Source organism: Sapajus apella, unplaced genomic scaffold (assembly GCF_009761245.1).
Source record: "Sapajus apella isolate SASKATOON/1434 unplaced genomic scaffold, GSC_monkey_1.0 scaffold29, whole genome shotgun sequence".
Taxonomy (NCBI): Eukaryota; Metazoa; Chordata; class Mammalia; order Primates; family Cebidae; genus Sapajus; species Sapajus apella.
The window spans coordinates 10,268,236-10,293,130 of record NW_022436969.1 but is presented as its reverse complement, the minus strand read 5'-3'; the positions used below and the strand labels follow the sequence as shown (position 1 = coordinate 10,293,130).

Below are 24,895 nucleotides of genomic sequence, written 5' to 3'. Positions count from 1 at the left end.
AAAAAAAAAAAAAAAAAAAAAAAAATACAAAAATTAGGTGGGCATGGGGGCTTGTGCCTGTAGTCCCAGCTACTTGGGAGGCTGAGGCAGGAGAATTGCTTGAACCTGGGAGGCGGAGTTTGCAGTGAGCCAAGATCGTGCCACTGCACTCTAGCCTGGGCAACAGAGTGAGAGTCCATCTAAAAATTTTAAAATAAAAATAATGTATATATATATGGCTTTGAGGGGAACATGGAGACTAACTCCACAGTTAACTCTGACTAGGTTAAATGACTACTACTATTTAAGGTAGTGACACTTACCTTACAAAGTTGTTATAAGAATTAACTGAATTCATATATTTAAGGTACTTAAAGTAGCACCCATCACATAGTAACTTCTAGTGAGTGAGTGTTAAATAAGTAAAAAATAATAAAACCAGTATACCTAGAAATGAACTTCTTTTTTTTTTTGGCAAGATCTAAGTGTAGAAATGAACATTTTAAAATGTCAGAATAGTTCAAGGAAAGGACTGAAATTCTATAATCTGCTTTCTCTCAACTCTTGTTGAATTAGCGTCCTTCCTGCATATATAAATAGTTGCTAATTTAAACAAACTCTTTCATTTTAAAGATTCACCGATTCTCAGTCCAGCTATTTCTGCAATCAATTTAAGTGGAGCTCAGGACCTGACCCGGAATAAGAATGTTGTGAAACCACTGGCTTTATCTTTGCATGTTGTAGGGAAGACTTTTGCTGCAGGTGATGTTTTCCTCACTTATATTCCTTTGGTAATACATGGTCCATAAAAGAGTTGTGTGACATTTAATTGACAAATTGATAGAAGAAAACAGAAGCTGCCTCTCCCTGCCAGTTGAAGAGAAAAGTGGGGCTGTCTGCAATAATGTACTAGTATATGAAGCTTTGTGTTCTCTACATTCCAACCAAAAGAGGTATGGAATGACACTTGGTACTTGGAGGTGACACAGCAATTTGGTTCCATTCAACAAATATTTCTTGGGCACCTGCTATGACTAGGAACTGAGAATACAATGATAAATAAGATTAAATTCCTGACCCCTAATTTCCCTCTAATCTAGGGAGATAGACCTCTGACAAGATATTTTCAGTGTGCAGTAGCACATATAGCAACGTACAGAAGAACACAGAGCAAAGGGTTTTAATCCAACATTGTAGGAGTAATTAAAAAATGAGTTATTGGAGGAGCTTGGTCTTTGACAATGAGGAGATCTTCACTGTACAAAGGAGGAGAGGAAATGCAATTCAGATTCAGGGAACAGCAGAAATGATGGTTAAAAGGGAAAAAGGGGAAAGGGGAAAAGCAAGATGATGTATGCAAGGAGGTAAGTGATGGTTAAGGGAAAATTATAGGCAGCCAGGCTAAAAAATGTGGATTTTACTATATAACTTACAGAGCAAAGAAATGGCATGGTTTGATTTGAACTTGAGCTAGATCATTTTTGCTTCAATGTGTAAGAAGACGAAATAGGAAAACTGGTTGCAGGTCATTTCAGTCATCTCCATGAGAAATGAATGAGAAATGATGAGGTCCTTGGCTAGAGTGGTAATAGGTTGCAGAGGAGAGGACAAGTTAGAGAACTACTCAGGAGGTGAAACCAGCAGGAATTAACTGATTAATTTGAGCCTCAAGGAGAAGAAGGGGTCTCAGTTGCCATTCATCCTTCTGGGCTAATGGTGATGCCATCATCTGAGACAGGGATACAGAAGGAAGATCAGGTTCTCCAGTGGGAGATTGGAGTTCAATTTTGGAAATGCCGAGTTTAAGATTCCCATAAGGCCGGGCGCGGTGGCTCAAGCCTATAATCCCAGCACTTTGGGAGGCCGAGGCGGGTGGATCACGAGGTCAAGAGATCGAGACCATCCTGGTCAGCATGGTGAAACCCCGTCTCTACTAAAAATACAAAAAATTAGCTGGGCATGGTGGTGTGTGCCTGTAACCCCAGCTACTCAGGAGGCTGAGGCAGGAGAATTGCCTGAACCCAGGAGGCAGAGGTTGCGGTGAGCCGAGATCGTGCCATTGCACTCCAGCCTGGGTAACAAGAGCGAAACTCCGTCTCAAAAAAAAAAAAAAAAAAAAAGATTCCCATAAGATATCCATGTAGAGCTGTTCAACAGCCATTTAATTTATCATAGGGAGAATTCAGGACTGATGGTGTAGAGTAGAGTCACCAACATATAGTTAAATTCATCAGGGTAAATAGTATAAGCCAAGGAAAGAAGTAGGCTAAGGCAAGCTGTGAACAAAAGACAGGATCATCTGGACATGGTGGTTCACACCTGTAATCCCATCACTTTGGGAGGCCAAGGCAGGAGGATCATTTGAGGCCAAGAGTTCAAGACCAGCCCAGGTTACAAAGTGAGACATTGTCTCTACAAAAAATAAAAAAATTAGCTGGGTGTGGTTGTGTGCCCCTGTGGTCCCAGCTGCTCGGGAGGCTGAGGTGGGAGGAAGGCTTGAGCCTGGGAAGTCAAGGCTGCAGTGAGCCATGTTTGTTCCACTGTACTTCAGCCTGGGTGATGGAGCAAGACTCTGTCTCAAAATAAATAAATAAATAAATAAATAAATAAATAAAAGGATGGGTATAGTGGCTCACGCCTGTAATCTCAGCACTTTGGGAGGCCGAGGTGGGCAGATCATGAGGTTAGGAGTTCGAGACCAGTCTGGCCAACATGGTGAAACCCCATCTCTAAATTAGCTGGGCATGATGGCAGGCACCTGTAATCCCAGCTACTTGGGAGGCTGAGACAGGAGAATTGCTTGAACCCAGGAGGCGGAGGTTGCAGTGAGCTGAGATCGTGCCACTGCACTCCAGCCTGGGTGACAGACTAAGACTCTGTCTCAAAAAAAAAAAATACTAGAAAAGTTTAGTTTAGTGTTGTGTGTGTGTATATGTGTATGTGTATGTGTATGTGTATGTGTATGTGTGTGTGTTTCTTTTTCTGAAACAGGGTCTCGCTCTGTCACCAAGACTGGAGTTACACTGGTGTGATCTCAGCGCACTGCAGCCTCAACCTCCCAGGCTCAAGCCATCCTCCCACCTCAGCCTCCCAAGTAGCTAGGACTGTAGGCACATGCCACCATGCCCAGCTATTTTTTGCATTTTTTTTTTTTTGTACAGACAGGGTTTCACCATGTTGCCTAGGCTGGTCTCAAACTCCTGATATCAAGTGATCAGCCAGCCTTGGTCACCCAAAGTCCTTGGATTAAGAGAGGTAGAAGAATGAGCATAAAGAGAGCCTGTCATTTTTGGAAACTTTTCTTTTTTAGTTATTTGTAGAGACAAGGTCTCCCTATGTTGCCCAAGCTGGTCCCGAACTCTGGGTCTCAAGTGATCCTACTGCCTCAGCCTCCCAAATTGCTGGGATTATAGGTATGAGTCACTGGGCCTGGCCATTTTTGGAAACTTTTCAAGAGTTAGGTATGATGATTTACACAGCCCACTTCTGTTCTTACTCTGGTCCAACATTTCTTGCAGGATCTACCTTCTGGTTGGATTACAGACTTTGAACAGTGGAATCAAGTTTTTACAGCTTAAAAAAATCAATGACATGATAGATCAGTAATCATCATGGTTACTAATACCATCAGATGAAAGGCTGAACAACTTTATAATGCCAATCAATCTTAATATCACAAGAAGAGAGAAAACTGGCTTACATACCTCCTGATGCGAAGTACCGTATACCACAGTACTTATGAGATACTCTTGCCTAAAAAAAGAACCCGAATTTGATCAAACCTCTGTATCTAACAATTAGTTTATTAGAAATACACGGGACAACAATAAGTGACACCACAGGAATATAATCAACAAAATCTAGAAAATGGAAAATTCTGCCAGGTTTTCAGCAAATTAATTGTAAGAAAGAAAGAAAGAAAAGGAAGGGCATCTTATAGATTAAAAGAGGTTTCAGGTTCATATCCACTAAATTCAGTATGTCCATCTTGTTTGAATTCCAATTTGAACAAGCCAACTGTAAAAGCAAAAGTAATTTTTTTAAAGGTAATCAAAAGATAGTTGGGGAAAATTTTGAATACCAACGGGATATTTTATGATACCAAGAAATTATTGGCTGTATGTGGTGGCTCATGCCTGTAATTTCAGCACTTTGGGAGGCCGAAGCAGGTGGATCACTTGAACCCAGAAGTTCAAGACCAGCCTGGGCAACATGGCAAAACCCTGTCTCTACAAAAAATTACAAAAATTAGCCTAGGCGTGGTGACACATGCCTGTAGTCCAAGCTACTTGGCAGGCTGAGGTGGAAGGACCGTCTGAGCCCAAAAGTCAAGAATGCAGTGAGCTGTAGTTGCACCACCACACTCCGGTCTGGGTGGTGGAGTGAGACCCTGTCTTAAGAAGAAGTAAGGCCGGGCGTGGTGGCTTACACCTGTAATCCCATCACTTTGGGAGGCTGAAGCGGGGTGATTGCCTGAGGTTAGGAGTTTGCCATCAGCCTGAGCAACACGGTGAAACCCCGTCTCTACTAAAATACAAAAAATTAGCCGGGCATGGCAGCGTGTGCCCCTAGTCCCAGCTACTCTGGAGGCTGAGACAGAAGAATTGCTTGAAACCAGGAGATGGAGGTTGCAGTGAGCTGAGATTGCACAACTGCACTCCAGCCTGGGTGACAGAGCGAGACTCCGTCTCAAAAAAAAAAAAAAACAACCAAGAAGGAAAGAATTCATTTTAAAAAGAGTCTTACTCTTTTAGAAACTCATACATAAGACCAGTGTGGTGGCTCACACCTGTAATCCCAACACTGTGGGAAGCCAAGGTGGAAGGATCGCTTGAGGCCAGGAGTTTGAGACCAGTCTGGACAATATAGCAAGACCCTGTCTCTAAAAAAAAAAAAACTATTTAAAAATTAGCCAGATGTGGCATGCTCCTGTAGTCCCACCTACTTGAGAGGCTGAAACAAGAGGATTGTTCTAGCCTTGGAGTTCAAAGCTGGAGTGAGCTCTGATCCTGTCACTACACTCTAACCTGGGTGACAGTGAGACCCTGTCTCAAAAAAAAAAAAAAAAAAAAAAGCAAGACATGAAATAAAGAAGCACACAAGTATTTATGTACAAAATGATATGGGTTTGCTTCAAAATAATTCACAGCATACATGTGTTTATGTGGCGGGGGACAGAGATAAGGGTGGTAAGGGTATTGATAAAGCAAGATGGGCTGTATGTGTTGGTAAATGTTGAAATTGGGTGGTAGGTATGTAGATGTTCATTATCCTATTCTCTCTACTTTTCTGTATGTTTGAAACTTTCCATGACGCAAAATTAAGAACATATACATAAGAATTTTTTCTCTTCCTTCCATCCATCATCTCCAAAGACTTCATTGAAAACGATTCCAGAAGGTCTCTTGGAGTCCTAGGAAATTGTTTCTAGGTGACATTTAATTTTAATGAAGGTCCTCCTCTGACAGTTGCAGTTGGTTTTATATAACTGGACTGAGTCCTATCCATGAGGTTTCTTGGAATCCTAGAGCATGAGGTCTATCAGATGGTTGCAGCATCCCAGAAAGAGTGACCCGCCCAGCCACTGTTGTGAGCGCTCCTCTCCTTGGTTCTACAGATGCTGCTAATGGAAACAGTAGCCATGGAGGGAAGGGCAGCGCATCCAGCTCCACTCCAGCCCACCCAGGGAATTACTGTTTGTCGCCAAGACCCAGCTATGCATCAGGAGACCAAGGTACAATACCTATTGTAGAGTTTTTTAATAGTGCACTTACCTGTGGTTAGAAGCACTCCAGATTTTGTAATGAATTATCTGGCAACACCCTCTAGAGTGTTTTCTCAGTTTGTCATACAGTGTTTTGAAAGTTTGTAATTGGTGTGGACAGTAATGAGTAAATATCTTGGGATTCTATATGGATGACCTAACTGGGAAATAATGTTAAGACAAGTGTATAAGGAAGTGTCTTGAAAAACCTTGGGTTTAGCTGACTAAAGTACAGGATTCAAAGTTCTTCTCTGTTGTGTGATCCCAGACAAATCTGAGCTTTCCTTTCTCCTTTTACTAGAAGGGTGTAACAACAATGCTTATGCTACAACCCCACAAGGGTGAGGGTAGAATCAAATGAAATAAGCTACATAAACTTGTGAATTGTAAAACAACATACAGATGTTAAGTGACTGTTATTGTAATGTTAGGTTACTAATGTGGCTTTTTTTTTAACTTTACCTGCAGAAGAGTGATTTAGACTTTCTGAGCATAGTCAAATTCAAAGTTCTGTGTTACTTTGGCATTCTCTCCTTTCTCCCACATGGCTGAGAACAAGAGTATCTCTTTTTTTATTCTTAATTTTTGTTTATCTTCAGCTACCATGTTTATTTCTGGGCCACCAAAGAAACGACACCGGGGATGGTATCCTGGGTCACCTCTCCCCCAACCTGGCTTAGTTGTACCTGTCCCTACAGTTCGCCCTCTTTCAAGAACGGGTAAGATCTTAATAGAATATGGATTTTAAGTGTGTTTTTAATAAGTGGAGATATCTTCTACTTCTATTCTTTCCCTGAATTCTTGGAGATGAATTATGTGAGAATATTGATAGTAGCTAATGTTTTGTACCGATCACATTTGCCTTCCCTGCAATGCACAAGATCATTACAACTGATCTGAATGCAACCTTTGGCTTAGTTTTTAACCCATAGCATTAAAAAGCCCTTCATTACACAGGACACAATGCTACCAACCCACCATCATAGGGCATATATGGACTTGTTTTGCTGGCAGTGGTGTTAGATTTTCCCTGCTGTTATCTGGTTCTTTATGTGACCCATGCTTATTATTTCTGACCTGGATGGTTCAGTCTGTGGCTAGAAACCTGAAAAACCAAAACCAACTGGTTCTCTTTCAGAATACGTAAACTGTAGCCATTCAACGTTCACAGTTAAATGTTCAAACCTTGCTGTACCAACCACAGGCAATTGTAAATATACTGGTTCTAAGACATAAATGAGTTATTTAAATGTTTAAGTGAATAGTTTTAAAGACAACATAGACATCTTACATACACAAATAATTATGCCAATCTGTCACTATGGTTGCTTGTAGATAGTACTGGTTAATGATGAGTTTATCCTTCATCACATTTCTCTATACCTTTCAAAATGTATGTAATGAATGGATATATGCCTTTGATAATCTTGGGGGGAAAGCTAAAATAACAAACAGGATCCAGAAGATTGCATACTGACAAAAACAACTGGAAGGAAAACCACCAAAATGCTAAATAGTAGTTATAGCCACATGATATGATTATGGTTAAATTTTTTCTCCCTTTGTTTTTTCAGCTTATCACTTTGTATAATAAACATAATAAAAAACATAACAAATCATTAGATTTTTAATACTTCTCTATTAAAAGTATTAAAATTTTATTGCTTTTATTGTATTTCATTTAGTTTTCACATGTCATCTTTCTTGTCAAACTTTTTTCTTTCCAGAGTCCCCTTTATCTGCCCCAGTTCCCCAGACCCCACTAACTGGCATTTTACAGCCCCGGCCCATTCCTGCAGGGGAAACTGTAATTGTTCCTGAAAACCTGCTGAGTAACTCAGGAGTTAGACCAGTAATTCTGATAGGTAAGCCAATGGAATTCCAAGTTGACTATGTCTTCTGGAATCTAGGAGTGTTTTCCCATTTCATTGTTTGTGTTTTTTCATATATTCATGAAGGGATTCATCCATCTATTGATTCTTTCAGCTTTTATTGGTCAGCTCTTTCATGCTGTATCAAACATGTGATTAGGAGCTGAGGATAAGGCAAAGTCTTTTGCCCTCTAGGAGCACTGTTTAGTGGGGGAGTCTGACCTCCTACAAGCCACTAGGGTTGGTAAATAAGTATTACAAGATATGGGCAATAACCATTATAGCACACTGTGACATGTGAGCTCCTTAGAGGTTCACAACCAAGAGCAACCAGAACTCAGAGCTCTAAGAGAGAACTTATCTCTGCCTGGAGGGGTCTGAGAAGACTTCCCAGAGGTGTTGGTTAAGCTCAGTCCTAAAGGTTGGTCAGAGTAGACAAGGTAGGGGAGGGGACATTCCAGTCAAAGGGAGCCAAACTACAGAGAAATGAAACAAACCAAGCCAGCTGACAGACCCTACTCAAGAGAACCAAGAGGCCCCACAGTTGTAGGTCCGAACCTTAGTATCTTTGAGAAGGCTGAGTCCTTCCAGGTGGTCTACAACTGGAGGTATAGACATTTAGGGGTCCCTACATTCCAGAACTAACTTAGTGCTTTTCATACCCATGTGAGGAGTCTCCTTGGTTTAGGACTAGCCTAAGCCATAAGGAGATTGCCTGTTCTACCTGTAAGACAAAATAGATAGGATGTTTAAGTTCGCCACTTTTTTTTTTTTTTTTCTTTTGGTGTTGGAGACGGAGTTTTGCTCTTCTTGCCCAGGCTGGAGTACAATGGCACGATCTTGGCTCACCAGAACCTCCACCTCCTGGCTTCAAGCAATTCTCCTGTCTCAGCCTCCCAAGTAGCTGGGATTACAAGCATGTACCACCATGCCCAGCTAATTCTGTATTTTTAGTAGAGACAGGGTTTCTCCATGATGGTCAGGCTGGTCTCAAACTCCCGACCTCAAGTGATCCACCCACCTCTGCCTCCCAAAGTACTGGGATTACAGGCATGAGCCACCGTGCCTGGCCTACATCTTTAGGACATGTTTATATGAGCTGTTATTTGCTTTTTGGGTTGGCCTAATCCTGCCTAATTGGATGGTTTTGCTTGGAGCCCTTTGCTTTACCTGGTTGCTCTATCTGCTAAGCCTAGATCTGTAGGTACTGGGGGGATTAAATGCTTAATGGATTAGGAAGCTCTTTTTGAACATTACCATAGTGCCACTAAGCTTTGGAAAGATGCATAGAACATGGGGACCCTTTGGTCCTTTGGTGCCTGCCTTTTAGTAAGTCTCACAGAGGGACTGTCCTCTCTATCAACCACCAAAACAGGGTACATTTTGGACATATTTTATCCTATCTACTTGAAAACAACTTGAGATTATTTACTGTCATTTAGGAAGACAGTCTTACAAAAATAGCTAAGATAACAAAAGGAGCAGGGATCTCCAAGTACCTGAAACTAGTAGAATCTTGCTGTTAATCAATGAATTTAGCTTAAAATTTTTTAAAAGAAAATCTCAGGAATATCTCCAGGTGGATAGTGTCAGGAAAAAAAAAAAGAAAAAGAAATCTTAGGAAGTGAAACATGTATTGTTGTTTGTTTCTGTTTTTGTTTTTTGTTGTTTGTTTATTTTTTGACACAGCCTCACTCTGTCACTCAGGCTGTAGTCCAGTGACATGGTCTTGGTCCACTGCAGCCTCCACCTCCTGGGTTTAAGGGATTCTCCTGCCTCCTGAGTAGCAGAGATTACAAGCATGCACCACTATGCTTGACTTATTGTTATATTTTTAGTAGAGACGGGGTTTCGTCATGTTGGTCAGGCTGGTCTCAAACTCCTGACCTCAAGCAATCCACCTACCTCGGCCTCCCAATGTGCTGGAATTACAGGCATGAGCCACCTCGCCTGGCCGGTTTTTTTTTTTTTTGAGACGGAGTCTCGCTCTGTTGCTCAAGCTGGAGTGCAGCGACACAATCTTGGCTTACTGCAACCTCCACCTCCTGGGTTCAAGCAATTCTCTTGCCCCAGCCTCCTATGTAGCTGTGTGCCACCATGCCTGGTTAATTTTTGTATTTTTAGTAGAGACGAGGTTTCACCATGTTGGCCAGGCTGGTCTTGAACGCTCACAAAGTGCTAGGATTACAGGTGTGAACCACCATGCCCAGCTGCATTGCCGTTAGTTTGTTTTCTGATTTCTTATCTGAAAATAAACTTGATGAGGGACTTTATCAGATTTTTTTTTTTTTTGACGGAGTCTCACTCTATTGCCCAGGCTGGAGTGCAATGGCACAATCTCCACTCACTGCAACCTTCCCTCTCCAGGTTCAAGCGATTCTCCTGCCTCAGCCTCCTGAATAGCTGGGATTACAGGTGTGCGTTCTACCATGCCTGGCTAATTTTTGTATTTTTAGTAGAGACAGGGTTTCACCATGTTGGTCAGGATAGTCTCAAACACCTAATGTCATGATCTGCCCGCCTCGGCCTCCCAAAGTGCTGGGATTACAAACATGAGTCACCACCCCCGGCCTCAGAAATATTTTATCATTGCAATTTTAGAAAGCATATAGATATGTTTTGCAAACTCATCAATCTTCCAGCAAAATATTAACATGTCCCTTCCATGAGAAACAGAGATAATATGAGTACAGTTGTCCTTTAGTATCCCTGGGGGATTTATTCCATGCCCTGTCCCATATCAAATCGAATATCCTGAAGTCCCTCATATAAAATGGCACAGTATTTGCATATAACCTATGCATATCCTCACATATACTTTAAACCACCTCTGCATTGCTTATAATATTAATAAGTGCCTACACATCATTCATGTAGATTCAACATAGTACTCAGCCCACAGCAAATTCAAGTTTCACTTTTTGAAACTTTGTGGATTTTTTTTCCCCCTATTTCAGTCCACGGTTGATTGAACATGGAACCCACAGATATAGAAGACCAACTGTATTTTGTTTCCTGTTCATTTAATTTAATATAAGAATAGACTTTGGAGCATCCAAGCAAATTCGCTAGGATTTATATATTTGAATGATTTTCTTGGTAGCTATCTCAGAGGTTAGGGAATTTTGTTAAGCATCTTTGATCCTACTTGAGCAAGCATACCTGGTTGGAACATAAAAAGAAATGTTGAACTGTATTTACCTGCTTCTATTGGGACAGGCTATGGCACTTTACCCTATTTCTATGGAAATGTTAGTGACATTGTTGTGAGTCCTCTGCTGGTGAGTTGCTACAAGATTCCACAGTTGGAAAACAAAGATTTAGAACAACTAGGGTTGACTGGCAGCCAATATCTGAGTGTGGAAAACATGATTCTTCTGACAATACAGTATCTTGTGCGGCTGGGTAAGTCATTTTCCATAATCATTTGCTGGTGACTATTTTTGAGGTTTCTTTGTGATGTACTTTTTCTTTCTTTCTCACATTTATCCTCCTATCTCTTATTTTTCTTGTAATGTTCTTTCCCTTCAACCCCACTCTCTGTAACTTTTTTCCCTTTCCTCTCCTCCATTTGTTTTCTACCCCTTTCCTTTACTCCTTGCTTCTTTGGGTCCTGGAGGAGATGAATTGCACCACCTAGTGTCCGGTCTCATGATGCCACAAAGTAGTTAAGGTAGGCAGAACCTTAAAGGGTTGTGCCTTGAGCGCTCCTTCCCTGGGGAGCTTGTCTAGGCCACCTTTCTGAAAATGCAACTACCATCTAGAATGCAAACATAACCATTATCTTAAACAATTATTTTCCAGTTTTCCACTTAGTCTTTTTGTCTTGTTTATCCATCGCCCCTACATCTATTTTTTTTCCTTCTCCAAATATACCCACTTGATGGAGTTCCATTGTTGAGGTCATAACTGTGGACCTCCCTGGAAGGTCCTCTAAGCTATAGGGCAAGGGGGATATGTAAGTCATGAACCCTTCACTTCCTCTATCTGATACGTCCTCCTAAGCCCCACAGTGGGTGTATGCAGGTGCCCTGACAATATTAAAGTGATTCAGAAGCATTTACATCGAAATGTTCTTTATTTTGCAAATGGCAATAGGCCATCTATATGCAGCCTAATTATACACTCATTCTAGGACTTCAAGCCACTGATTTACTTAGAAAAATATTTGCAATATAAAATTACACATAACATATTTGTATGCACTTTTGTGAATTTTTTTAATTTTAGAAAATACTTCAGTGTTACGAAATAATAAAAAGATTGGGCTAAATAATTTTAAAAGAAAAAATAAGCTTTATTAGGGTATATTCGGCCTTTGGTGCATTAGCTAGCAGCTTTGACTAGAACTCTTTGTGCCCTGAGAGGCTGTCTTGATGTGGGCTCTGCTTTGACATGGCCTTTTGAAATTTGCAAGGCATCAGTTTCCCGTGAGAGCTACTTTCGTGGTAAACCTGGGACTTGTTAATGATGCTTATTGAAAGGAAATACAATTATAAAATTCCCCTGGGTCCAAAGCTCATTTGATGACATAATTTTAATTGCTACGTACTGAAATTGGATTGTGGACTGTGTTCTAAGATCTAAAGGCAACTTCTAAATGCACCCAAAATTAGTAAAATCAGGCTTCAGAGAGTGATGATATTATAGCCAACCAAGCAAATCACTATAGCACTCTTTTTCAATTTTTTGTTGTTGTTGTTTGTTTTGAGACCAAGTCTCACTCTGTTTCCCAGGCTGGAGTGCAGGGCATCATGATCTCAACACACTGCAACCTCCACCTCCTGGGTTCAGGCAATTCCCGTACCTCAGCCTCCGGAGTAGCTGGGATTACAGGCGCGCGTCACTACACCTGACTAATTTTTGTATTTTTAGTAGAGGCAGGTTTTTACCGTGTTGGCCAGGCTAGTCTCAAACTCCTGACCTCAGGTGATCCACCCACCTTGGCCTTCCAAAGTGCTGGGATTACAGGTGTGAGCCACTACGCCCAGCCTCTTTTTCAATCTCAATAGCAATTTTTAAAATCAGAGTCCAATTTAATTAAATGAACCAAGTGGTCAAAATAAGATATCTTTCCTTATATTACTAAATGTTCTTATCTTTTGTAAAAAAAGAAAAGAAAGAAAGAAAGAGAAAGAAAGAGAAAAAATTTCAGTTTAATTACACAGATTCTTCTCTGCCCTGCAGGATCAATTCTCTCCAGAATTTGACTTCCAGTCAATTAATTAGGCCTCTCAATATACATGAATAATATTTTTCTTTTAAAATTTAAGCTTTGTACATTGAGACTTCTCTGTCCCTCAACAATTGTTCTGGAGTCCTTAAAAAAATTTTATTTTTTTTTTTTTTTGCCTCTGGAGGTTTCAAGAAGGCAAACAAGAATAGTTTCACATATGCATGCCATAGATCATATACATATTTTTAAAATGTAAACTTCTAAAAGGACAGTTTCAATACTTTAGCGGCTCAGTTGCTTAGAGGTAACAGAAAAGAAGAAAAGCAAGATTCTTCAGAAGAAACATATCATCTTCACTACAGTCACTTTAAAAAAATCTCAGTTATTTCACAATCTGAAAATCTTTTGAAGTAGATAATGAAATCAGCAAATCCAGAGATTCTTGGAGGGCTCTGAGTCTGTTTAAACCTTGACTTTTCCTATTAAGGTAGTTCTGCCTGAAAAGCCATTAAAACTGATACCTCGACTAACCTGAGTTATTGGAGATCTGCACTTGAAAGAAAAGATTACTGTTATCAAGCTTGCAAAAGTGGAGAAAAGACGCCTGCAATGAAATTGTAAAGGCTGAGGATGAGGCACAGGGTGTGGTGGCTTATGCTTGTAATCCCAGCAATTTGGGAGGCTGAAGCAGGAGGATCACTTCAACCCAGGAGTTCAAAGCTGCAATGAGCTATGCTTGTGCCACTGCACTCCAGCCTGGCAGGCAGAGTGAGACCTTGTCTCTAATTAAAATAAAAAATAAAATAAAATCAAAAATAAATAAAAAAGGCTGAGGATGAAAAAGTGATAGTTGATTTTTGGAAGCAAGACATTTTACTCTAAGAAGTCTCTTACCTCATTTAAACTTTAATATCTTTCCCCCACTTCTTGATTCCTAATGGTACATCAGTCAAAACTCTATAACAGTGAGTTTTAAGGCAACAAGGGATGTTGTGAACATGTTTGGTAAATTTATTTTCCCAGAATGCCTTTGTATTTTGAATTATGCTTCCTGATAGAAAATGTTACTCAGTCCTGAAGTGAGTCTTATGGACTATTAACCAGGTCCCTGAGCTTTCAGGTTGTTAATGAAAGACAGTAGGGAATTGGAGACAGCCAGGGCCATCTGCTTTTCAGCTGTCATGTTCTGGTGGAGGAAAGCTTTAAATAGATGACCAGCTTCTATCCACTTTGAGCTCACTGAAAAGTGTGCACCTAGTGACAATTAACCATGATGCCAATTTAATAAAGCTGAATGAAGATCAGACGTCTTGGAGGTTCCTAGGTGATTTTGTTTAAAAAGCATCGCTCCACATTGTCAGGAAGTGACTGAGAAGGACAGAAGAGGCCAGGCTCAGTGGCTCATGCCTGTAATCCCAACACTTTGGGAGGCTGAGTAGGGTGGATACTAGAGGTCAGGAGTTTGAGAGCATCCTGGCCAACATGGTGAAACTCTATCTGTACCAAAAATACAAAAATTAGCTGGGCATGTTGGCGCATAGCTGTAATGCCAGGTACTCCAAAGGCTGAGGCAGGAGAATTGCTTGAGCCCAGGTGGTGGAGGTTACAGTGAGCCAAGATTGCACCACTGCACTCCAGCCTGGGTGACAGGGAAACTGTCTCAAAAAAGAAGCAGCATAGAAGAATCACAGACATAATACAATGTATACATTACCATTTTCTTGTCCTGTTTCCATGTATAAAGGACAAAAATCTGTTTATGAGAATTCCACTCTCCTACCTCTCCCTGGCCTCCAACCAATTGTGGAAAAATTATTTTCTCCAGTTAATTTTTTTTTTTTTTTGACGGAGTCTCACTCTGATGCCAGGCTGAAGTGCAGTGCCACAATCTCGGCTCACTGCAACCTCCACCTCCCAGGTTTAAGCGATTCTCCTGCCTCAGCCTCCCGAGTAGCTGGGACTACACGTGTGTACCACCACACCTGGCTAATTTTTCATATTTTTAACAGAGTCAGAATTTCACCATGTTAGCCAGGATGGTCTTGATCTCCTGACTTTGTGATCTGCCTGCTTTGCCTCCCAAAGTGCTGGGATTATAGGTATGAGACACCGTGCCCAGCCTTTTTTTTTTTTTCTCTGAGATGGAGTCTCACTCTGTCGCCCAGGCTGGAGTGCAGTGGTGCCATCTTGGCTCACTGCAACCTCTGCTCCCAGGTTCAAGCAATTCTCTTGCCTCAGCCTCCTGAGTAGCTGGGATTACAGGCGCGCACCACCATGCCTGGCTAATTTTTGTATTTTTATTAAGAGACAAGGTTTAACCACATTGGTCAGCCTGGTCTCGAGCTCCTGACCTCGTGATCTGCCCACCTTGGCCTCCCAAAGTGATGGGATAACAGGCAGAAGCCACCGTGCCTGGCCTAAAATTGTTTTTATAATGTATAAGATTTTATTTAATTTTCCGTGTCTAAAAAGCATTACTAAACACCTCATTTTCTTACTTTCCCAGAAAAGATGGGAAGGGCCAGAGAGGCCACTTAGATCCCTATTAGAGGAAGGAATGGTTCTGACTCACTTGCGGGGCCTCCTTCTCATGCAGAAGTCCAATTGATCACCCCTTTGTTCTTCCTCAAGGGACTTTTAGCCCTGGGTTCTGGGGCTGTTGCTTGGTCTCAGATCACAGATGCTGAGGAGTCTGAGCTGGTTTATGGGAGCCTGAGTTTCAAATCTTGGGTTCACAAAGCAAAAGAAATGATTGAATAAAGGGAGTAACTATACTCTCACTGCTTTCAATTTAAATTAAATGTTGAAATCCTAGTTCATTTGTGACACTTGGATACCAAACATTGACTTGCTTATTTTGTTCTTAAGACTGGTTGAGTTTCTAAAGAGAATAAGAAACAAAATCCCCCTGCTTCCAGGAGCCACAGTTCAGCAGTATAAGCTTAGCTCTAACTGGCAGCAGAAGAGTGCCAAATGGCATATTTAACAATCCAGAATGCTGGGGAGTAACTAGATCATGAAAGCATTCTCTATTTGGGAAAAGTGTGAGGCTGCCTCAAATATAACTTGGAAGTGAAAAATAATTAAACTTCATTTTCTGATGCACAGTATTCTCAAAATTAGGCGTAGAGGCAATACATTAAAATGTTTTTCAAAATGCCTATGAATAAAATGAGAACTTAATGAAACTTAAAATTGGTTATACACCAGTAGGTTGGCTTCTTTTCTTATTAGGCCTCAACAATTTCCATATGCCAAGCTTAATAGGTCAAGAAATACACCATGTGCAAGGACCAGCTCTCAGGGCATATGGTAGAATTAATGGTTTCTCTTAGTACATTCTCTTTTAAAGAGATCAAGAATACAATAAAGAAGAACAGAAGCTTGATGTTTTTTAAAAAATTGAGGCAGAAAGAAAAATAATTTCACAGCAGGAAATGATTAGTAGGGACTCTATACTTGTGACCACTCCAAGAACAAGAGGTTATTTTCTGGATGGAGTATGTATGAAGGGCTGAGGACTGCAGGATGACATGTGGATGTGTGTGTCTCTCCTACCTGTGATTCTTTAAATTGCAGTTGTAATTCTCTTCAATATAGGTCCTGATCAGATACCTCTCAGGGAAGAATTTGAGCAAATTATGCTGAAAGCTATGCAAGAATTTACTCTGAGAGAAAGAGCACTGCAGTTAGGTGCTCAGTGTGTCCCTGTGTCACCAGGACAACTCCCCTGGCTTGCTAGATTAATTGCCAGCGTATCTCAAGACTTGGTTCATGTGATTGTGACCCAGAACTCTTTGGCGGAGGGTATTTCAGAGACTCTCAGGACTCTCAGTGAAATGAGACACTATCAAAGGCTACCAGATTATGTGGTGGCAATTTGTGCATCGAAAATCAGAGGAAATGAATTTTGTGTGGTAGTGTTAGGTGAGTAATTTTTTTGTTTTTTTTTTTTTGTTTAATCAATTCATTCAATCATTTGTCCATTTGAAAATGTGTATTGTGTGTTTCAGGCATCCACATAATCAACCTCTGAATAATTGCTCCAGCTTGGGCTCATCCTCCTAATTTTAACCTTCCCTTTTCTTCTCAGATGAGGTTTTTGTAGCCCTCAGTTTGGCTGGTGCCCCTGTCAGCTGGTTGTGGGAGCATTATTTCAAAGCTCTCCCTAGTAACAGATACCCCTGTCTTATGTAACTGCTGTCCTTTAAAGGTTTTGGAAATGTTACCACTCTAGCATGTGATAAAGCTAGTGCCACAGGTGGCCTAAGCCAGTTAATCAAATTTGCCAGAAGCGTAGCTCATATATTCTGCTTCTCACTGAGGAGTCTATTTAATATTGTAACATTGATCCTAAAGAAAAGATTCAGAAAGTTGGTACACTACAAAATTGAGGGGTGGGAGAGGATTTTTTTCCCCGCTGCTGTACAGATTTTCTATCAGGCACCCTCCTGGGTAGCCATTTGAATTACATTTTACTTCTCTTCTCTCTGTACTGAATGGCTCCCACCTCTTCTGAGCAGAGAGGCTAAGAAAGCCCCCTCACTTTGGCAAAACCTGTCTGCCCATCTTTCTGTGCTACATGTATTTCCAGAAAGCTTCATTAGTGTGATACATTAATATTTTTTCATTTTTATTTGTAAAAAACATGTTTATATTTTTAAGGCAAATATTCATTATAACCATGCAAGCACAATCTTTATAAGATTTTTCATACTCTTCCCTAGTCTTTTTTTCCCCATGTTCTCCACCCCTGGGCATCTATGCAATTGGCATGGGGCAGCCATGGTGTTGCCCACAGTCCCTGGGCAGGACAGGGACCTTCCTTAGTCATTAAACACAAACATGTGTATGTTTTCAGGTACAAACATAAGGTACATCATTTTTTTTTCCTTGATCGTCTCATATTATAAACATTTCTCTTGCTGTCTTGGGTTAGAATTGATACTTCAAATGCTGTGTAATTGTCCACACCTTTTGATGTGTCATAATTTTCTTAACCCAAGACCCCATAGTGACATCCTTTGATTGTTCCCAATTGTTGTCATTGTAAGTAATGTTCCAGCAACCTTTGCTCTGTTGATGAGTCATCTTTTCTCTCCATTCTGCAGGTCCGCACCAGTCCCGAGCTCTGGCAGAGAGCATGCTCACCACAAGTGAGTTTTTGAAAGAAATTAGTTATGAACTTATCACAGGAAAGGTCAGTTTCCTGGCATCACATTTCAAAACCACATCATTAGGTGAGTGGTTGTGAGATTTGGCAACAATGCCAGCCCCTGGTTGTGTCATTTTCTGAATTTAAATCTTAACCTGTCAAGGAGATGAGTGTGAAGCTCATGCCTGCCAGCTGATCTTTCATTTAAAATGGTTTATCCTAAGTATTTTATCACTAACACCACGGAAGCAGTAAGGGGGTCTAGAGGAAGGTGCATTGGTACTGGATTCAAAAGTCTCAGCTTAGCCATGACTTTATTGAGTGACTTTGGGCAAATTTCTCTCTCCCTGGAACTCGGATTGTTCATTTGTTCCTTCTTTCCCTTTCTTTTCTTTCCTTCCTTTTCTTTCCTTCCTCCTTCCCTCCCTCCCTTCCTTCCTTCCTTTTTTTTTTTTTTTTTTTTTTTTTGACAGGGTCTTGCTCTGTCGCCCAGGCTGGAGTGCAGTGGCGTGATCATAGCTTACTGCTTGACACCACCCCCCTCTACTGGCTCAAGTGATCTTCCCACCTCAGCCTCCCGAGTAGCTGGGACCACAGACATGTGCCGCCATCCCTGGCTAATTTTTAAATTTTTTGTACAGACAGGGTCTCCCTTTGTTGCCCAAACTGGACTCCAGCTCCTGGCCTCAAGCGATCCTCCTGTGCCTTGGCCTTGCAAAGTAATGGGATTACAGGCATGAGCCACTGCATCCAGCCTGGAACTCAGTTTTCTAATTCCATTCTGCTTGCTTTTGAGCATTAGAAAGGTCAAAAGAGATACAACATGTGAAAGCATGTAAATTGTAAGCACTATATCAATGAGAGTAGCTCTCGTTATAGAGATACCACTATACTATAAAGGTGGCCAAGTGTAAATGCTGATACAAATTGCTGGCAGACCAACAAATCTACTGAGAACAGCCTGACTCCCCAACTCGGAGACAGATAAAAACGAAATAAACATACTCTTCCTTGAAACCTTCTTATCACTACTTTATTTTGTAACAGGAGATGACCTAGACAAGCTGTTGGAAAAAATGCAACAAAGAAGAGGAGACAGTGTGGTTATCCCTTTCAATGGAGACGTTAATGAATGCGTGTCACCTCAGGAGGCTGCTGCTATGATGCCCACACAAAACCTGGGTAATGTCATCTCAGACCAAGAGGAGGAATTTAGTCCTTAGGACAGACATTGTAAAAACTAAGTCATTCTGAGGGTTTTGAGGATTCTTCAATTCACAGACCACAACAGCCTTTTCCTGATTGTCTACATGATAAACCTGGTTCAAATTAAAAATGCTTTCCCATGTGGCCTGGATCAAAGGCCTTGTTCCTAGTAAAAATCTTCTGGAATGAAAATCAAAGACTTTATCTTAAGCACTCTCTCTTTTTTCTCTGAAAGATTCCAGGACATTGGTGCATCTTCCTTAGCTCCACCATCTGCGCCCAGAGGATTTCAAAAAACTGTCTGAAAGAGTCAGACTATAGGCAGTGCAGGGCCCCCAGCTCCTGCTCCTTCACTTACTCTCTGACCTGTAAAATACACATTTTCTCAGGGATAGTGAGGCTTTCCTGGGAGACAGAGCAGCACTACCAGCATGTCATCTGCCCTACAACAAGCTTCAGGGGCTCAAAGGGGGACTGTCAGGGATGAGGTGCCTGGTCGTTAGACTGGATTCATTTGGGTTTCAGTCCTTCCCCAGTTCACTGATTGACAGGAATGGCATAGGACAGTACAGAAAAAATAGGAGAAAGGATAGTTGGGAAACAGACCCAAATAAGCTGCTGCTGACAGCCTCTTGGCCCCCACTTGTTAGGAATGCATCATTTATATATTAGGATTGTCTCAAGCAATAAAAGTAGCATGGCTTGGCAGTCAGCTCTGTTGTAAAAACAAATGCAAATACAGGCAATAAAATGTTTGACTTCTCAATGGTATTTGGTAATAAAGTGATCATCCAGATGATCTAAAATGTGTTTATATTAACTGTTTTGAATTGTTAACACATTTAGAATTTAAATGTTCTCATCCCAAGTACATTCTTGGTTCCCTGTTTAAAAAACATTTTTTAAAGACATATTTATGTTTTCTCAAGCTTCAAAACTTGCTAAGTAAAATTCTACAAAGTTATGTGTATATTTAGTCCCCACCCATCCAATCTGTGAAATGAAGGAAATAACAGCCTATATCAAAAGACAGATGTATTTTGATTAGTAGTCTGTGGTACAAAGACTATTTGGGCTTCTACTAAAAGTTCCAGCTTTGGGCTTTTCCAGTGGGTTCTCTTAACCACTAGGGAGACTGTACATATAAATCTCCACTTGCTGTCAGTGTCCATGATAACTGGGATATGTTGATGACTGTCTTTGCCTCAGTTGCATTTGATTTTAGAAAACATTAATTAGCATGGGTTAATTAGGCCCTGTTGCAGTTAAACTGCCACATGGGTTCCTGATAAAAAGGAGTGCTTTAAAGAAGCATTGGATGTTGCCTGCTCACCTAGTTAGCTGACTAAACTTGTTTCATAGTGTGTGTGGATGCCGATGCACGTTTAAGAAAGATTGCTTGATATACGTGCAATAAAAAGTTACTGACCTGCTAGAGTATCTGGGCAATGTTTTTGTAATATGTCACCTGCTGAGTGGCCAGCTGGCTATGTCATGAGTCAGGTGTCTTCAGTTAGTCCAGCCGTCAGCCTGGAGCTGGCCACAACCACCTAGACCTGCCAGGTCACAGCACTGGCAAAGTGGAATCGAGTGGGAAAAAAGGTGAAAGTCGTGTTTCCATGACCCATGTTATGTAGTTGCTGGGAAGGGAATTTCCAACCATGTTGCAACTGACTTGCTGAAGAGGAAATGTTTACTGTAGCGCTATCCAGAAAAGCTCAAAGGAACTCAGCATCGTGATCATTACAGCAACCTTTCTTTCCTTGAACTGGGTCGGGGCTAGGGCACTGGCCTGTGCTGATATTCCTAAAGAAAACTGGAAACATTTCCTTTTCCGTAGCTGAGTCCCGGCACCAGCTCCGAGAGTGTAGTCTGTCTCCTCCACTTCTGGTTGGGATAGGGGGTGTTGAATTAGGCATTTGTGAGATAACCAATCAATTTTAAAATAATACATTTGCAAAACTGCCACGTCCACTCCTGAGCACATCCTTTCATCCACGTTTCAGGGAAAATAGGCAAATCTATTAAAACTCAATAGAGAGTGCAAATAGCAGGTGAGAATTCTTAGTGAGATAGCATTACATTACCGTGTGTGTGGTATGTGTCCTCATAGAGATTCACAGTGGCCATTATGGAAGTAAATTAACCTTGTTCTTATGACTTCTTTTTTTTTTTTATGACTTCTTTTTAAATTGTAGATTTAGATAGCGAAACCTTCCAAATTTATCAACCGCAGCTAACAGTTGCCAGAAAACTCTTATCCCAGGTGTGTGCTATAGCAGACAGTGGCAGCCAGAGCCTGGACCTTGGTCACTTCAGCAAAGTAGACTTCATCATCATCGTCCCCAGGTCGGAGGTGTTGGTGCAGCAAACTCTTCAACGGATTCGACAATCAGGTAAGAGTGAACTTTCAAAGAGGAGCCCACCCAGATCCAGCTTCAGATCCCCTCTGCCTCTATCGTTTGCATAATCCAAATGTTTATAGGTTGCTTAAAACCTTCTTCAGTAATAAAATCATAAAAGTGGTCAGACTTGGTGGCTCATGCCTGTAATCCTAGCACATTGGGAGGCCGAGACAGGTGGATCGCTTGAGGTCAGGAGCTTGACACTAGCCTGGCCAACATGATGAAACCTCGTCTCTACTAAAAATACAAAAATTAGCTGGGCATGATAGTAGATGCCTAATCCTAGCTATTTGGGAGGCTGAGGCAGGAGAATTGCTTGAACCCTGGAGGCGGAAGTTGCAGTGAACTGAGATCATGCCATTGCACTCCAGCCTGGGTGACAGAGCGAGACTCCATCTCAAAAAAAAAGAATAATCATAATTATAAAAGCACTTTGTTGGCCAGGTGAGGTGGCTCATACCTGTAATCCTAGCACTTTGGGAGGCCAAGGTGGGCGGATCACGAGGTCAAGAGATCGAGACCATCCTGGCCAACATGGTGAAACCCCATCTCTACTAAAAAATATATAAATTAGCTGGGCATGATGGCATGCACCTGTAATCCCAGCTACTGGGGAGGCTAAGGCAGGAGAATTGCTTGAACCCAGGAGGCGGAGGTTGCAGTGAGCCGAGATCGCACTGTTGCACTTCAGCCTAGTGCCTGGCAACAGAGCAAGACTCTGTCTCAAAAAAAAAAAAAAAAAAGCACTTTGTTATTTTGAGTTTGTCTGAAGTTTTCCGTCAAAGTACTCTCTCCTTTTTCCCTCAAGGTCAAGGGTAAATTGATGTTTATGTTTGCCAGATACTGTTAAATCCATGATGTAATCTGTAGCACTAGAATCTGGTCAGTTATTGAGGAAGAGAAATTTTCTCAAGGCAAGGATGGCCCTCAGCCTCCCAAAGTGCTGGGATTACAGGCATAAGCCACTGCACCTATCTTATTTTATTTATTTTTTTTGTTGTTGGAGTCTCTCTCTGTCGCCCAAGTTGGAGTGCAGTGGCACAATCCTGGCTCACTGCAACCTCCACCTCCCTGGTTCAAGCAATTCTCTTGCCTCAGCCTCTCTTAAATAGCTGGGATTACAGGTGTGTGCCACCATGCCCAGCAATTTTTGTATTTTTAGTAGAGACAGGGTTTCACTATATTGGCCAGGCTGGTCTCGAACTCTGATCTCAAGTGATCCACCAGCTTCAGCCTCCCAAAGTACTGGGATTACAGGCATGAGCCACGACACCCAGCCGGATTCTGCATTTCTAATAAGCTTCTAGGGATGCCAGTGTCAGATGACCACACTCTGAGTAGCATTGCTCAATAAGAAATCTTGCTTGATTGTACATTTTAAAATAACTAAAAGAGTATTATAATTGGATTGTTTATTATACAAAGGATAAATGCTTGAGGGGATGGATACCCTATTTACCCTGATGTGATTATTACACATTCTATGCCTGTATCAAACTTTCTCATATACTCCATAAATACGTACTCCTACTATGTACTTACAAAAATTTAAAATTAAAAGTTAAAAAGAGAAATTTTGCATTAGTTCCCAAGGCCAAATGAGCTGACGGAAAGTACATTTTTCCCTATTTCTATCTCTTTAACCCCTGTGACTGACATGTGAACTTTTGTCCACATCTTCTGGAGGTGCAAGTGCGTGGTTGACAGTGCAGTCTTCTTTTTAGTCTCTCAGTTTCAGAATGACAAGTTACAGAACGACTTGTTGGAAATATTGACCTGTAGGTGATGAGCTGGAAAAGGTCAAATACCTTCTCTCACAGCTTCCCCAGAAACCAAAGTAGTTCTCTCTCTCAGCTACTGGCTGTTTCTACATTTATTTTTCCTGCCCCTTCTCCAATATGGGGAGTGGATGGGTGTCAGTCACACCAAGTGGTAGCCAGATTTTTTGTTATTTCACATGGATTTTTTTTTACCTTTCATAACATGGAGGAAGTGTCTTGTCTTTTAGGTATTTTACTTGTACCAGTTGGCATTTGTGGCCTTCCTGAGTTTGTGATCTGATATCCCAAATTGTGCTTGAGCAAACATATCTTGGCACCTGTTTGAAGTGATGAAATCATCTGCAGAGCCTTTTCCTGAAATAACCTCTCAGTGACCCACACTTTCACCTTTCCTAATAAATGCAGCTCCTAAATAAAGCCTTGCATTTTTGACAGATGAAGAAATTGTACAAGTCCTTTCCTTTCTCTTCTCAGTGCCCTCAGATTTTTCTAAAGTGAATATTTTAAGATTTTCATCTCTCAAAAAGGTCCAGAATGTGACCAATTATATAAGCTTAGAAGCCAGAAAAAAATCAATGTAATAGACAGGTTTGTCAAACTCAAAACAAAGCATATTTTTAAAATTATTCACATCTGGCTTTGGCATACACACTGAAATTTTTGCTGCAAAAACAATCACTTCTGTATATTTAAATATAACTTTACTTATTTTGTTATAAAAATGATTATGGTATGCCTTATTTTGAAAAATTAAAGTAGAAACATTTAAACATTTATAATCCTACCATTTAAGGGTAACTACTATTAAAATGTTGGCATCAACAAATAATGCCTAGTGTTCCACCTCTCTTCCCTGCCTCTGTTTTTTTCACTTGGCATTACAGTGTGTATCTTTTTCCATGTCATGAACAGCTTTTGTGAGCATCATTCTTAATGAATTTATAGGACTTCACATCATAATTACAAAAAAAGTATTTGCTTTGATATTTAAATACCTTCATATTCTTGAAACATACCAATTGATAGAAGAGAAAGGACTAGAAGCATGTTAAATGCAAGGAGAAATTGTTCAGGGTAGAGTAAATAACAGGAGATTATCCATTAAAATAACTTAAAAATCACAGCTATTAAACAGAAAGTTTTTAAGAAATCATCTGACTTAGTTTCCTAATATGTTATCATGTGAATTGAGAAGAGTTTAGTTTGCCTGAGGTCACAGAGGATAGTACCTTGAGAGCAAGGACAGTTTTTATATTGTTGCATGCCTAGTGCCTCGTTTCATGCCTCTCCTGGGCCTGGCACCAGCAGGTGCTCAAGTAATATTTGAATGGAGGGTGAGAAGGAGAAAGAGATGGGCAGAAGGAGAAACAGTGTCTGTGGTCTCTGCGTCCTGGTTCCATTTACCTCCTTTACTAAAGAAAGCATTCCAGCAGAGCCTGCCAGGAAAAGCACCAGGCAGGGAAGAGCTGCCAGGGTATACAGAAAGGGCACATCCTTGGCAGTGCCTGCATGGCTGAAAGTAAAAGGATGAAAATAGCAAACATCACGTTGTTGCAGA

General features: G+C 41.0%; 1 protein-coding gene across 4 annotated transcripts in view; it reads left to right on the top strand.

Moving 5' to 3' along the window:
* Nucleotides 1-24,895, top strand: part of GREB1L (GREB1 like retinoic acid receptor coactivator) — a 316,301-nt gene that overhangs the window by 216,039 nt on the left and 75,367 nt on the right. For 3 of the 4 annotated variants that reach the window (XR_004273436.1, XM_032293226.1, XM_032293227.1), the window contains 9 exons: nt 613-741; nt 5,597-5,713; nt 6,343-6,462; nt 7,471-7,608; nt 10,834-11,019; nt 16,391-16,717; nt 17,902-18,030; nt 18,993-19,127; nt 21,350-21,547. Coding sequence is in view for 3 of the 4 variants with exons in the window: in XM_032293226.1 (XP_032149117.1) it covers nt 613-741; nt 5,597-5,713; nt 6,343-6,462; nt 7,471-7,608; nt 10,834-11,019; nt 16,391-16,717; nt 17,902-18,030; nt 18,993-19,127; nt 21,350-21,547 (1,479 nt within the window). In the remaining variant the exon portion in view is untranslated. The remainder of the gene's footprint in view (nt 1-612; nt 742-5,596; nt 5,714-6,342; nt 6,463-7,470; nt 7,609-10,833; nt 11,020-16,390; nt 16,718-17,901; nt 18,031-18,992; nt 19,128-21,349; nt 21,548-24,895) is intronic. The other variant, XM_032293228.1, reaches the window with a different exon arrangement.